The 15,412-nt window shown below is 45.1% G+C and overlaps 1 protein-coding gene across 2 annotated transcripts; it reads left to right on the top strand.

The window, feature by feature from the left end:
- The first annotated feature begins 1,568 nt into the window (after nt 1-1,568).
- Nucleotides 1,569-14,359, top strand: LOC117040735 (transmembrane protease serine 12-like). Of its 2 annotated transcripts, none has more exons than XM_033138705.1 (5): nt 1,569-1,698; nt 6,667-6,754; nt 11,351-11,610; nt 12,778-12,920; nt 13,993-14,359. In XM_033138705.1, exons 1-5 carry the CDS (start codon nt 1,599-1,601, stop codon nt 14,227-14,229), a joined length of 828 nt encoding a protein of 275 aa, XP_032994596.1. In that variant the 5' UTR covers nt 1,569-1,598; the 3' UTR covers nt 14,230-14,359. The 2 variants fall into 2 exon arrangements, with proteins under 2 accessions (XP_032994596.1, XP_032994595.1); XM_033138704.1 differs by having other exon boundaries at nt 6,667-6,868.
- The last annotated feature ends 1,053 nt before the right edge of the window (nt 14,360-15,412 follow it).

Genomic DNA, 15,412 nt, shown 5'->3' with positions numbered 1-15,412 from the left:
AAGGTCTGAGTGTGAAAAGGAGAATGAGTCTTATTATCTGTACTTTGGATGGCAGACTTAAACCTGAGACATGAAAGCTAGGAGCTAAAGGGCACCTTAAACCTACGTAATGGGCGCAACAATGGAATGTATAGGCTCGCTTTTTTAATCACAAGAATACAAAGCTGAAAATGAATGAACTGCAGCTAAAATATCATGTTTATTTTTCACATGGGGTCTAGTCCTTCCCCAGCCCACCCCCACGCCCACATATTTTTAAGAGGGTCTCTTCTCTGGTCTTCAGAGAGTGTCTGGAAGTGGGGAGGCTGAAACAGCTTCTCCTTTCCTTCCACTCTGCAGTTTTAATCGCGCTAATGAGATTCCCTGCCGCTAAATGCTCCTAGGAAAATGGGGGACGGGCGGGGCGCAGACCCCTCGGCCCCTAGGAGTTGGCCCCTATGCAGGTCCGAATTTAGTTTTGATTAGGCCCTAAGCTACTGAAGGTAATGGGGCCCTTTATATGTCCAGCTGTCCTTTGTCAACAACAAATTGTTGCTGTTTGTTGTGCGGTATTTTCTGGACCTAATAGGTATCTAAAGCCATTTTTCACATAACAAAATACAGTATGTAGTTTATCAAAGTAATTGTTGAACTGAAATCCAATTGAGAAGTACTGTACAGTATACATTCAGCTGTGCTACACTGCAGTCTGCAAGCTGCAAGCTACATGTTGCCATGCAACCAGACCATGCAGAATTTAGGCAACCTATATATAGGCCTGGAAAAGAGCAAACCAGCGATACAGTGGTACCTCTAGAAGCAAACGGGATCCGTTCGCATCATGAGCAGTCCGTAAGGCCGCAGCGCTGCTTCTGCTCATGTGTGGGTTGCAATTCGGCGCATCTGCGCATGACGCCATTTGACGCGTCTGCACATGACGTCATTTGATGCGTCTGCACATGTGCAAACCTGGAAGTAACCTGTTCCAGTATTTCCAGGTTCGGGGCGTTCATAACACATGCTGTTCACAACCCGCAGCGAATGCAACACAAGGTATGGCTGTATTTTAGGGAGCAGGCTAGCAGGTGGGGCCCGTTACTTGCATCATAGGAGCGTACACAACACAAAACACTGTTGCTGTATTTAGGTTTTATTTTATTTGTTTTTTATCTCGTATTTTGGAAATGTACATCCAGGGGTTTTTTTCTTTAATTTTTGTGTGTGCCCCCAAGAGAATGGGGCCCTAAGCTATAGCTTGTTTAGCTTATACATAAATCCGGCACTGATCCTATGGCCCTAACCTATGCTAATAGGTATGTCTCGGGTTAGCCTCTTGAATTGAGGAACCGTAATCCGGTTACCTCCAGTCGCGTTCTTTCTTGAAAGAGCCGCCTCGGCTCCTTTAATGATCTCCCTTCCAGAACCAGAACCCTGCGAGACGTGTGTGTATGTGTCCGGTGTTTGTGAGGGGGAAAGCAGCAAAAGGTTCTGTCAGAACGAGCGAAGGAACTCCGCGCCATCTTCGCTCCATTTCCCTCCCGCGCGCCACCGCCGCCGCAACGTTATTGCCGCCAAGGGGTGGGGGGCGCCCGGCCGCCATTTTGTTTCGCCGACGGACGATGCTGCGAAAGCTCCACCGGGCAGCCACGGCCTCTCTGCTGGCGCTCCTGGGGCTGCTCAACACGCCCAGAAACGTCACGTCTCTGTTGCCCATGGAGGGTGAGCCCGGCTTTCTCTCCCTCTCCCCGCCTCCACGTTCCCCGCGCGTTGCGCTCGCGCCGCCAAAAAAGGACGGGGGTGGAACTGCGCGTGCGCGCAGGAGGGAGAGCAGGAGGGAAGGGATTTTCCCGAGAAGACTGGGATTTGCTCCCAAATCGAGCGGGCAGGCGAGGGTTGTGGATACGCCGTGAGGAGGATCTGGCGGCGGCATTGGGGTCTCACGTGGAAGGACCCATCGCGGCCTCACGAGTCGGTGAAATGCGGTTTTTATTCCCCCCCACAAATGTTTCCTTTCCAGCAAGTTGTTGCTGGGCGGCTCGAAACGGAGGGGTGTTTTTAACATCATCATTATTTTAACCTTAAAAACCATAAAATAACACATCACGGCCTCCCATCTCATTAAACAGAAGGGATACATTGTATATGCAACAACTGGAAAGGTTAAAATGTGTATACTTCAAGCATTCCAAACTATGTTACCCACCCCAAACACAGGAAGGTGTTTGCTTATAAACTTAATTGCGAAGAACTCGTAAGTGGCTAGTGAGGTCTGCAAGTTGGGTTTTTGTTTGTTTGTTTTGTATTATAACAACGCCAGAACTATTGTGTGAGGAACTCCAGAGTGGACTGTTAGGTCTGCAAGTTGATTTGTTTTTGTTTGTTTTTGTATTATTTAAAAGCTCAAAACTGGGATAATTATGGTAATTTGTTTTCCAGTATGTGTAACAAACAGAATGTTTAAATCTTGTACAACACCTTGTGAAATCTGTGTCTGCCAGAGATAATAGATTTCACAGCAGAGTAGAAAGGGTAGCAACAAAGAAGTAGAAGGTCTGCCTGAAACAAGAAGCAGCAACCTTCGAGGCTTATTTGTTTTGGGGGCCATAAACTTTCAATGGTCAGTGTGTAGTTAAATCAGATTTCGGAAAGCAGGGAATAAATAATAAATTATTATTATTACTTGGAAATAGAAGCCCCCTCCTTCCTAAAGTGCTTCCATGGAGGATGCTATTGCCTAATAGACACAGTGACGCAAGTAGGCAATGGAGCATTTGCTTCCGAGTTAAAATAGGGCTGTAGATTTGGCAGCTCGTGAGTGGCATTCATTCTTTAGGCTTCATCCCTACGCACCGTTAGCTTGCAGTAAGCCCTTCTGAAGCATAGAAAATTGGCCTCTTGTGAACCATGTCCTAGAGAGTAGCTGTGTTAGTCTCTTCCAGCAGAAAGGACAACGGGTCTTGTGGCAGCTTAAAAAAAACACACACACACCTTTATTGGGGCAGAAGCTTTCATGGACTAAAAATCACGTCAGCAAATGCATGGAGTGTTATGAGGGGCAGAAGGAGGGGTAGAATTTTAATAATAATAATAATAATAATAATAGCAATTAAAGATGATTAAGAAGATCTGGAAGAAGGGGCAGTAGTTATGGTTAAGACCAGGCACCCCCCAACTCGGCCTCCAGATGTTTTGGGACTACAAGTCCCATCATTCCTAGCTAACAGGACCGGTGGTCAGGGATGATGGGAATTGTAGTCCCAAAACATCTGGAGGGCCGAGTTTGGGGATGCCTGTAAGTAAGACCATCACCCTTTGTGGACTAACCTCCAATCTTCAGAGTTTGGGTGAATATGTTAGCAGACCCTTTGCTCTAGTAGTGATGTTAATTGATGCCAGATCAGTCCAAATAAGTCATCTGTTTTCCATGGGGGTGCCCAAGGTGGCATGTATTACAGAGACCCAGGTGGGTTAGCTGAGCAGACCATATTTATCCTAGCTTTGTCCCCCAGGGTACGTGGTGCAGAACCAGGCCGGGACAGATGGGATGGGAGAGATGCTGCTGACCAGTAAAATTCCATTGTCCTCACCAGGAAGCCAGTGTGCTCTGTAACTGATAAGAGGGTTTGTTCCTGGATTTGGGCCCTTGAGATAGAAGAAGATACAGTACTATTGATGTGCTGCCCATCCCGCTGCCCAGCAGTCTTTTTAGCTGAGGTGGTCTCAGAGGTCATGTTGGAGAACATTTGACTGTTGCGTTCAGGGGCGTCCTAGTCATAAAGGCTAGTGGCGTGGGGAACCACGGAGCCACGTTCTGGAAGGTGCCAAGGAAGAGGTCTGGGGGCCACGTTGGTGGCTCGGTAGGGGCAGCAGCCTGCCCGCCACCAGGGAGAAGACAGGAGGAGGTGATCGGTGGCGGCGAGTAGGGCGCGCAGTGATCAGCCCTCCTTCCCTCTGTCCGCCCCTCTTCGGCTGGTGTGCGCCTGGGAGGCGGGCATGATCCCTGGCGGCTGCCCCTCCTCTCAGTGCCACAATTGGTCACCGGGGCGCTTCTCCAGCCTGCCGCTGCGCAGGACTGGAGTAGGGCATGGGGCGGCGGGAAGGAGCCCGAGGGGTCCCGAGTGGGGCATGATCCCTGGCGGCCGCCGCTCCTCTGAGCGCTTCTCCAGCCTGCCGCTGGAGCACTTTTGCTTTTTATTTTGGAATCCCACCTAGCCCCATCCAAAAAGGGGGGACCGGTTTGTTTTAGACTCTTACCAAGGTCCCGTCCTGCACACACACACACACACACTACACCTGTTTTTCCCGGGTTTGTGGCAGAACTGGAGAGTTGGAAGTGACACCCCCGTGTCATCCAGCCCAACCCCGCGCAATTAAACGGGCGGCGTTCCACGTTTTGTCCTGCAGCTGCCCAGATGGTGGATCCTCTGGCCCCTTCCCGGCCCCCGAAAAACACTGCTTTTATTCTTGGGTGCTTAGAAGGGGTTTCTCGTGCCTTGGGGGGGGCTCCCAATCCCAGCCACCCTGCGCGCTTCCAAGTGCGTCGGGGTGCTGGAAATGAGCAGGTATATTTGGGGTGCTCCCCCACCCCCGGAGGCTCCGGCTGGTTGGAGGGAGGGAGGGAGGGAGGGAGTTAGGGAGGCGGTACCGGGCACTGTTTGCCAAAGGATGGGGGGCGTGGGGGGCGCCGGAGAGATCCCTGTACCACGGCCCCAGATAGGCTTAAGACGGCCCTGGTTGCGTTGGAAGACTTCAGTGCCCATGATGAAGCTTCATTTACTGGGCCCACGGAGGATTTCATGACCTCCATGACAACCATGGGGTTGCTCAGTACATCAAGGTTCAACTCATGTTGTGGGGTATACCCCAGATCTGATTTTTGCGACGGAAGGGTGAACTGTTTATCATGGATGAATATTGTGTGTGTGTGTGTGTGTGTGTGTTATGGACTGGTAGCAGCAAGATCCCCCTGTAGGGGTGGGGGGTTAAGATGGTCCACCCCTGGAGACTTATGGAATCCAAAGGATTCCTGAATGCTTCCTGGGATTTTCTGACTCACATGGTTAGTGCTGCTGTTGAAGCCCTGGTTGGCCACAGGTTTTCATAGTCTGGTTATTTCCAAGCAGGGCTATTGTAATGTGCCATACATGCCTTTGAAAATGGTCTGGAAGTTGCAACTGGTGCAGAATGCTGATGCCAGAGTTCTAGCTGAATGCCCCAGGGTATCCTCTAACATAAATTCTGAAACAATTGCACTACTTGTCTATTGTCTTCCAGGCCTAATTTAAGCTGTACAAATGTAAAAGTTAACCTGAATGCCCTAGGCTCCAAATATCTGAAAGTGTGCCTCCTCCCATACTGACCTGCATGAATTTTAAAATCTACGTGGGAAGTCCGGAGGCTTATGGAATAGGGGTGTGTGGACCATTCCTTCTCTGCAGTGGCTGCTCTTCTTTGGAACAGTCTCTCCTTTAGTGGTGGTATGGATCCTTTGAAATTATATTGTTGCTGATGGTTTCATTTGTTACTGAGTTCCATATATTGTTTAACAGTGTTTCAATTTCAATTTTTAACTTTTGGTTTGGATTGTGTATATTTCCAATCTAGGACCTTTGGGTAATAACATAAAAAATTACCGGTATGACACAGTCCAGTCATTGTTCATAGTATTTCATCATCTGAAGCATGTGTCAAAACTCTGGTGGGCTCCACAATGTCAGAGTGGGCATTTAAGGATGATCACGTTGATGGCCCTAGACACCTTGCCATTCCACAGTAAGATCAGGACCTCAACACGGGTGTCAGACACGCCAGTCAGAAAATCCCATAGAGCAGGGGACCCCAGACTGTGATCAATGGACCATGAATGATAGGAGCACTGTCTGTGAACAGTGGGTGCAAAGACTGCTTCATCATTCTTAGAACCCAGCGATCCAGTCTGGCCACAAGGTGAGCAGGAAGTGGAGCAGAAGTAATGGGAGGGAGACACTTGAAAAGGGTTCTAAGGAATACAAATTGTAATACAATACAATGAAGTACAGTATATGAGAAAAGAAGCAATAAGTGCAGCTAAAAATCATACATTTAGCAAATCGCATCACATTTACAAAAACAGGCAGAAAAAATAAGTGGTCCACTAAGACCTTCAGCAAATTTCAAGTAGTCTGTGGGTGAGAGGTTTGGGAACCAATGCCCTAAAGAATTCCTGATCATCTGTAAATTTCTTAACCTGTCCCTCACCTTTACAGGGGGGAACCATCACTGCCGGACCTAACTCACCAAGAAATGGTGTCTATCTTTATTATTTATTTAATACATTTATATACCTCTTAATTATTTGCATTTCTAAATGGTATATATAAAGACCAGCCACAGACAATGGGTCCAGAGGGTGGGTGCATAACAAAGGTGCTAACACCTCCAACCACAGAGTCAAAACCAGTCCACTCTAGCAAAAACCAGATTGTGATCCACAACGTGTGTCAAAGGGGTAAGTGGTTCAAAAGTTTGCAGTCTTGCATAAACTCTCCCAGTGGTCCAGAGACAGAAGTGCTACAGCAAACTGGTCTGTTTATAACAATGACCCTTTAGATCTACTTTTAAGTTTGTTTTGGACGATGGATTGGTGTGTATTAACAGAACATTTACATTCATGGCATCTCATCAGTATATCTGTGTTTTGATTTTTAGACTGCGGAAAAAGGCCTCTTATGGATGAGAAAGAAACAGAGTCTCGGATTATAGGTGGACATGATGCCATGGTTGGATCTTGGCCATGGCAAGTTAGCCTTCAGTATTATACCGTTGGCCTAGGATATTTCCATCTGTGTGGTGGAAGTTTGATTACAAACAACACGGTGTTGACAGCAGCACACTGCGTTAAAAATTTTAGGCATGTATCTATTCTAAATCTTTTTCACGGTTTTAGGTGTGAGAAAGATGTAGTGATTTTTTTTAAAGCACTTGCTGAATATTCAGAATTCATGGGAGCGGGGACATATTTCAAGGAGGAGTGGGAGAGGAAATGGAACACTGGGACTTCAGGAATACATTTCTCCTCTCATCCTCCCCAAATCTTTGCCCACCCAACAACATAGCAGTAAATGACTGGATGTTTCCTTTAATACTACTGTATATAGTTTGGTAGGGAAAGCAGTGTGGCAAAGTAGAGTTTTAATCTCCTGGTGCTCTTCCCCTTTGCTCCCCTTGGCACTTATCAAAAGCCTCTCAGGTCTGAACGGTGAAGATGGAAATGGAAGCAGGGGAAGAATTATGAGATTATTTCCGTTGTGTGCACTTCTCCTTTATTACAGTAGGGTTACAGTTTCAGGCATAAGTTCATGTTTCAAGAGACTCATTGCACGGAATACAATGTCCAGGTGTCCCCACCCCCTACTTTGGCAGCAGGCATACATGCCTTTTCCGCAAAGTGTTGATGCAACTGCACTCAAGCTTCAAAATATGCTTTTCATGCAGCATGGGCTATCACCTACTCTTTTGTAGCTGACACGTGCCCAAAATCTTGGTGCAGAATTAATTTTTCCACTTCTTCAGCTTCTAACCTTAGTATTTGTAACTCTGTGGGGAGTCATCCTCATTATTCTTACTCTGGTTTCCAGGGGTGGAGATTTTCTTTAATTCTAAATATATTGGTTAGAATTCAACATCAAAGAGATTTGACTGTTCTGTTAGTACAAGTATTTCTGCATGCCGGAGGGAACAGTATCCCATATCCTCTTCTCACATGCTGTTCTGGAGATTTTTCTGAGCTTCCAGACTGGGGGGAGCTCCCGTCACACTTACATTTTTGCACTGGCTTCTGCTAGGGCTCCGAGTTACTTGAATCTAACTTGTAGCTTCCATTTTTATTTTATTTATATACCATATTTTCCGGTATATAGGACGACTGGCCATATAAGACGACCCCCAACTTTTCCAGTTAAAATATAGAGTTTGAGATATACTCGACCGCAGATTCTCCACCCAGCGTATAAGACGACCCCCGACTTTTGAGAAGATTTTCCTGGATTAAAAAGTAGTCTTATATGCCAGAATATACAGTACTATGTTCAGGGCCTTCTTAAGTATATCCGGTGCCCTGGCGCGAAGTTCCCTCCAGCACCCTTCACGCTCCACCAGGCAGGGCCAGGTGTGGCGGGCGGTGACGCTGAACTTGTGCTCCGCCGGACAGGGCCAGGGTGCGGACACAGGGAGGCCGTTGGCGAGCCTCCCGTCGGTGCAGCAGCCAGGGCTCCCTTGATGGCAGCGCCACCCTGCCGCTGAAGCTCCGACGGGAGGCTCGTCAACGGCCTCCCCGCGTCCGCAGCCCGAGAAGAGGTGGGCGAGGGCGGTGCTGTCGGCAGGGCTGGAAGGCGGAGGGGCCCTTCAGGCCATGGTGCCCTGGCGCCTTGCGCCAGTAGCCTCAATGGCTAAGACGCCTCTGACTATCTTCTGTTTAGATAATTTCATTATGGTTCACAGTAGAGTTATTAAGACCAATACATTAAAGCAATAAATAACAGCAGTGCCCCAAAAGCCAAACAAAAACAGAGCTAGCTAATACAAATGATCTGAGAGAACCATTTTTCAACAAGCCCCATGAGTACATCTCTATTGGTGCTTGTCTTATTTCAAAGCAGTGGTGATTCCATAGGGTCAGTGGCACAACAGGAAAAAAAAATCCCGTACTTAAAGCAAGATAGACCTCAGCAGATGACAGTTTGGCTAGGAAGGTCTTGCCTGCAGATTTCGGTGACCTGGAGATTCACATCGGAGAAGGGATAGTTATCATAAGACCAGTCCAGAGGCAGCGTCCTGGCAGTGACAGGCAAACGACTTATAAAGTTGTTGTGCTTATTGATAAGTTGATCGTGATAATATTTTTGGGGAGTTGTGTGTAAATGGAATTATTGTGGCATGTTTCAAGGTTGCTTTGATCAATGTGAGGCCCATCAGCTTAGATGACTTTGAAAGTGCATGAGACAAATTTATAGAGGATATGTCTATCAATTGTGAATAGTCATACTGAGCATGGTACATGCTGCTTTCAAATTTAGAGGCAGTATACCTGAGTACCAATTGTTGAGCAGCAACTGTAGGAGAGGGCAGTCACCTTTCAGGTTCTGCTTGTGAGCTTCCTACAGGCATTCATCTGATTGGCTGTTATAGGACATGATTTGGTTTGATCTACCAGGATTCCTCTTATGCAGAGAGAGGCGTCTCTACCGTTTGGGTTAGTGGCGCGGTGATTCAGGGCGCCAAGCTGTGTGGAGGGCGCTAAGAGAAGAGTCCGGGGAAGGGAGAGCGGGGGCTTGGTGCCTTCGCGCCTCCAGCTCAAGTTTGGAGGCACTAGGACCCTGTTCCGTCTGCAGCGCCCAGCAACGATGTCCAGGAACAGCTGCGCCGCGCGCTGCTGGTGTTTGGCCGGCGAGCGAGGCGGTGTGGCTGAGCCAGGCGCCCGTTGCGTCTTGCCACCCCACCAGCCAATCCGGCTGGCAGGGGGCGTGGTTTGCACGGCAGCGGGCAGGCTACGCAGACCATTCGCCTCTTCTCTGCCATCCACAGCGAAGAGCGGGCGTAAAGTTGGAGCACGGAGGGAAGGGGAGGCGGTCTTTGGGCCAAGCCAGGTGCATGTGCCCGGCTGGCTCGTCTGAGGGGCGAGCGCTTGGCTGGCTGGCTTGCGTGCCGCTCCCTCCCCTCCCCGCCTTCTTTGGCTGCGCCGCGGCCGATGGAAGCAGCAGCAAGAGAAGGCGGAGCTGCCGCAGCCACCACTGTCGCCACCGGGCAAGAGATGAGAGCGCTGCGCGCGCAGCCCCAACTCTGCCTCCCAGCTCTGGCTGGAGCAGCAGGAACAGCAAAGTGGAGCACCTAAGTTCTGTTTGAAATTGGAACTTGGATTTGATTTGATTTTAAATAGAATGACATTCTGGGACACATTCCATTTTGCATACTGCATATGAATATGCAGCTCCTAGCAAATGCAGGGATCAACTCTCTCAGTCTTTTGGGCAGGCAGCTGCAAAGATGTCCAGGGTGCCACTGCCTGACCCTGCCCAACGTCCCCATTGACGCCTACATTGCCATGGGTGGGAGCCACAGGCCACGAACCACCTGAAGGCTCCCCTAGGTTGGGCTTGAGTGCTGAGGCCACAGCGGCTGTCCCAGGAAACACACTGACAGCCGGACAACAGCAAAGCAAGCCACACAGAACATTGACTCACGTTTTAATAAAAGGACACCTTAAAATGTTTCTGTGGGTGTCCTTCCTGGAGTTCTGCTTCGTTTCTCTCTGTTGCTGCTCCCCTCCCCTCCCCGTATCAATCCTGCAGTGGGGAGTGGAATCAGCCCCGGGACATGCAGGTAATAAAAGAGTACAACTGGACCTTTCCCTCCTTGATGAGTGAGCCCAGCCAGTTGCCATGACCACTCTGTCCCCAAACCCTTCCTGGGATTTGGAGGGATAGCTTCTGTGTCAGAGAGCTTTATTTGCATGGAAGCTCTTATTCTCTCTTTAAAAAATAATTCCGCCCATGCTGCTAACACTCAGTTCTGCTATGCCTTGGAGGCTGTGGAAACACTAAAGCAGCGTCGGGGCCAGTAATGGATGGTGGCTAATAAACAGGCTCCATGCTAAGAGGATGGCAGTGTTGTTGGTGGATGGCTCATCTGAGTGGAAAAGTTTGCTTTGCATGAGATTGTGCATACAAACACACCTGAGGCATGTTCACAGCCTGTGTGGCCCAATGGGTCTGGCTGTTAACCAGAAGGTTGGTGGTTCAAGTCCACACAGGGATACCTGCAAGCAGGATTTCTGCATTGTGGGGCAGAAGGGGGGGGGGGAATTGAACTGGATGACCCTCATGGTCCCTTCTAAACCTACAATTCTGTAGTTCCTTTAATTGTAAAGCAACTTGGGGGGAAAAAAGAGTATGGGAACACAGAACAGTTAAAAAAAGAAAGCTTTCTGCATGCTCACAAAAACTTATACCCAGAACAAATGTGGTGTTGTTGTATACTTAATAATAAGTGCAATGTTATCTTTTCCCAAGCAGAGATAACGTGTAAGCATGGTGTCAGCTCCCTAAAAAAAAGGTCAACAACTATGGGGTCCTCCCCTTAAAAAAGGTTGACAACTCTGGGAAATGGGGGGGGGGGCGCCGCCGGAGGGATCTTTCCACCATGACGCCTGATATGCTTAAGACGGCCCTGCTCTTATGCATATATGCTTTTACTGGTTATATTACTATTACTGCAGAAACCTTTGTCATTCCCTCACCATTTGACTCTGGCTCCATGCTTGCTAGTTTTACACCAAGCTTGAAGTAACTATTCTAAAATAGTTAGTGACTCTATTTTTGATTTTATTCTGTCCTAGGAACGCAGCCTTTTGGAGGGCTGTCATCGCCGTGCATCATCTTCATATACAAAACGTTTATACTCGAAAGCGCCGGGTCAGTACAATCACGATCCATTCTGATTATGATTCAGAACGCTATGAACATGATATTGCCTTGTTTACGCTAATAAAACATTTAAAATATAACAATTATATTCAGCCCATCTGCTTACCTGAAAATGATACTATTGACATGTACCCATGTTTCATAGCTGGCTGGGGAAACACAAAGGAGAAAGGTAAATCTTCTACTTTTCCTTTAAACTAAACTATTGTTAAGAGTGAGAATTAGTTATTTCAAAAAGCTTCTTTGCCCTTTGATAGTATATTACACAGAGGTAAACCTAGGTTTGGTTTGCCCGTTAGTGTACACAAGGAATTTATGGTAGAAGTGATTAATTTGGTTTTCATACCCTTTCTTTATATTTTATAATGTACAATTAAAGTTTTTAAATATTTAATGTAATTGTGAAATGTTTCTCGCTCATCACCTTTTCTGGGCACTGAAGTGTAAAACAGGTGTTCAGGAAGTGTAATCAATATTAGCAGCCCTAAGTTGTAGTTCATCATCTGGATGGCTAAAGGTTCTTTGCATATGATCTATTGCTTAGACAAAATATTTGTCATGCTTTCTGCATTTATCATATGAGGGCAGTTTATGTACTTGTGCCTTGAACCTGCCAAGTATTCATCTCTTATCACACTTTTCAGAAATACAGTAAGCACTCAGAAAGTCACTTCTCTGCTTTTTCAAAACTTGTCTGAGATTTGTGCACTTGAGAAAACTATACTTTAATTTTTAAGGTATTTGATCTAGTCTACAAAGCATATATCTTTTGTTATGACTCATAGCTGATGCAGGCATACCAAACTGGGTAAGCCACTGCGCTATATTTAAATGTATTAACCAAGCCCGGCAGACGCTTATGTACTGATAATTTAATGCACTTTATTTCAATTCAACCTTGCTGGATGGGGAACACTGAAGGGCTGGTTTTAATTAATTAATACCTCAAACCGTGAACCGATAAGGCAACAAACAATACAAACAAGTTCAATAACACCTGAAATCATGGAATAATTAATTATGAAGAAAACAAAATACTTTAATTATAACACAGACACCCAAATCTCAAGGTAGAGCATACACAGCTCCATATATACCCGGGGCCTGCGATGGCTAGCAAACAGAATTCATTACAAGTTCAGTAAGGATTTGTGAGCCTTATTCTGAAAACGAAGGTAAGTTTCATAGACCTACTTGGGAAATACAAATCTGGTCTATTAAGTTTAAGAGTTAGACTGTCACTAGCTTAAGCGGTTACCCAGCCACGTTGCATACCTGACAACCTTGTTTCAGAATGTTAAACGCATTCTTCCAGTAGTTTTTTGTGCTTTGCTTTCAGGTGTTGGCAATTTAATATTACAAGAAGCTCAGGTAGACATTTTTCCGCTGAGATTATGCAATAGATATGACTCGTATGCAGGGAAATTAACAAAAAACATGCTTTGTGCTGGCTCTCTGACTGGACGTGTTGATAGCTGCCAGGTAAAATAGAGAATATAAAATAAGTTGTCAAAACATTCTATCATGTAGTTGCTTGACTAATATAACAAAGCAATATATCAAAGTTGCTGGTAAATGAGGGGGAAATGAATCATTTTTATTTTAAGACATATTGCCAAAACATGCAGTTATTTGTCCAGGCTTACTCACTGCTATGTCAAAGTAGCACCAAAGTAGTTAATACATTTTGGAGGAAAATTAAGTTGATGTGAGAAAATGGGACATGAGAAACATCACAATAAAATTCAAGCAGCGACATAATGCCACCTCGTAAATCAGCACAATCAGTTACTTCTAAAAGCACATAATATGCGTGAGGCACGGTACAAAAACCCAGCACATGAGTTCCTGACTGCAAATTCACAACTGAAGAAAGAAAAATAATTACAAAAGCAGAGGGGAATTGGAGGGGAAAGGGAATGTTCTTTCCAAATATGGATTTGAAGGATTATATAAATAAAGAAACCATCCTCCTCGTTGAGGTTTAAAACATATCATGTTGTGAATGCTAATATTAAAATAATGATGATGCAGTAATAATGTCGTTTCTTTTATGAATTGCTTCCCATGAAACATCCCAAAATTATTTAATGTCAACAATGGAAAAACTTCAACTTTAAAAGCATATTTAAACATATATTCCGGTAAAAACAGATGTAGACTGGGATAAAAATCTCAACTTAGAAAGCTTAAAAAGATGATAGAGACAGCGCTTGTTTGCTTTGTAATAGCAGCAAGTTTCAAAGGGTAGGTTCCTACATCATATGAATGGTTCCCTTGATGAAGTGGCATGTGCAAGAGACACTCCTCTAGAATGCAGCAATCATTTGGGTATATAAGGGGGTTAGGATTGTTGGTGTTCTGATCACCAAAGTTTAGGGTTATTGATAAAAGTACAGGAGCTTTGCAGAAAAGGTAGGATGTTCATTTCTTTCCATTCGGAACACATTGGACCATGTTTCCTTTTGATAGTTCATGAGACATAACTCAAGATTGATTGGGTCCCAGTCCTGTTTCCTAAAACTTCAGAGTACCATATTTTTTCATGTTCCAGGGAGACAGCGGTGGACCTTTGATGTGTTATTTTCGAAATGTTACCAGGTATTATCTGATAGGAATCACCAGTTTTGGGTTTGGTTGTGGCCGACCAAGATATCCAGGAATCTATGTTCGTACAGTTAATTACAGAAATTGGATAGATACACATTTAATTGCCAAGACCACCAATGTGAGCATTCGATGGGTTCCGATCTGTTGGCTTGTTGCATGGACAGTCTTTTATATTCTATGAAGAGGCAAACTCTCTCCATTGTACTAGAGTGAACTTGGATTGCAAAATTGGAAGCAAAATTCTTCACTTTTATCAACAAATTTACCGTATTCCCCCTTATAAATTAAATATACATATATATCAGATGTTATTTAAAATATATGTGTTTAATGGTCTGTAAATCACATTATGAAATCATATTCTTCAAAATAAAATATGAAAATTAACAGTTGAAAAAATAAGAACTGAACATGACCATTCAGTACACAATAAAAATGTTTTTGTCTTGATAGTAGAATTTTCAGAATTAAACCAATACTATCACAGTATCTACATCTTATTTCTATGCTAGAAAATCAAAGTTTATGATAAATGGCAGATGTTGTCATATATACATAGCACTTTAAAATAAAACTTATACTTGTATACACATACTCCTCCAGTGTAACACTTCCTCACTCAAATGAAGAACAACTGTTAAATATAAGTACCCCTATCTTTCACTGTAGGAGGCAGTGAAATATAGGCGTGTCTGGCGTGCTCTGGTCCATGGGGTCACGAAGAGTTGGACACGACTGAACGACTGAACAATAACAAATCTTAATCATTGCTCCCTCTGCTGATTTGTCTATTGCAATGTAATCACACCATATTTCTTCTAAGCAGTTTTGTTGTTAATCTTTTAAAAACAAAACACCAGCATCTGCTGTAGGGTTCAATCTGTTAAATACTGACTAGGTGTTAGACTTTACACAAAAGGTGAACTTCTGAGTAAATGTGAAGTGCCTTATACTGAAAAAGTTTGGTAAACTAGTATTTTTTAAGGTTGAACAAAGGCCTGTATCACTTTAAAACTTCAGAACTCTCCATATATTGAATTTGGATTCCTTATTACTTGAAAACAAGAGGAGCAGTCACACATTTGTTTTAAATATATACACAAATCACTGAACTAAGCGGTTGTGTGAAGATTGTTACCTATGTGCAGGGCCCTGTAGATTTAATTTCTGTGACAGAATGGTAGATGTAACATTGGACTTGCCATGAAGCTTCATTTTCTGCCAGGAATGGACGGGATCCTCAGATGGTCTGTCCCTTGCACTAGGCAGCACTACGCAAATCAGACCTCGTTTTCAAGAGCATTCAAGCCGAACATGCCAAAGACGTAACAGCAAACCTCTAGAAACAGGAGAACATGGCCAAG

This window comes from Lacerta agilis, chromosome 2 (genome assembly GCF_009819535.1).
Source record: "Lacerta agilis isolate rLacAgi1 chromosome 2, rLacAgi1.pri, whole genome shotgun sequence".
Taxonomy (NCBI): domain Eukaryota; kingdom Metazoa; phylum Chordata; class Lepidosauria; order Squamata; family Lacertidae; genus Lacerta; species Lacerta agilis.
This window is presented reverse-complemented; position numbering and strand designations above follow the sequence as displayed.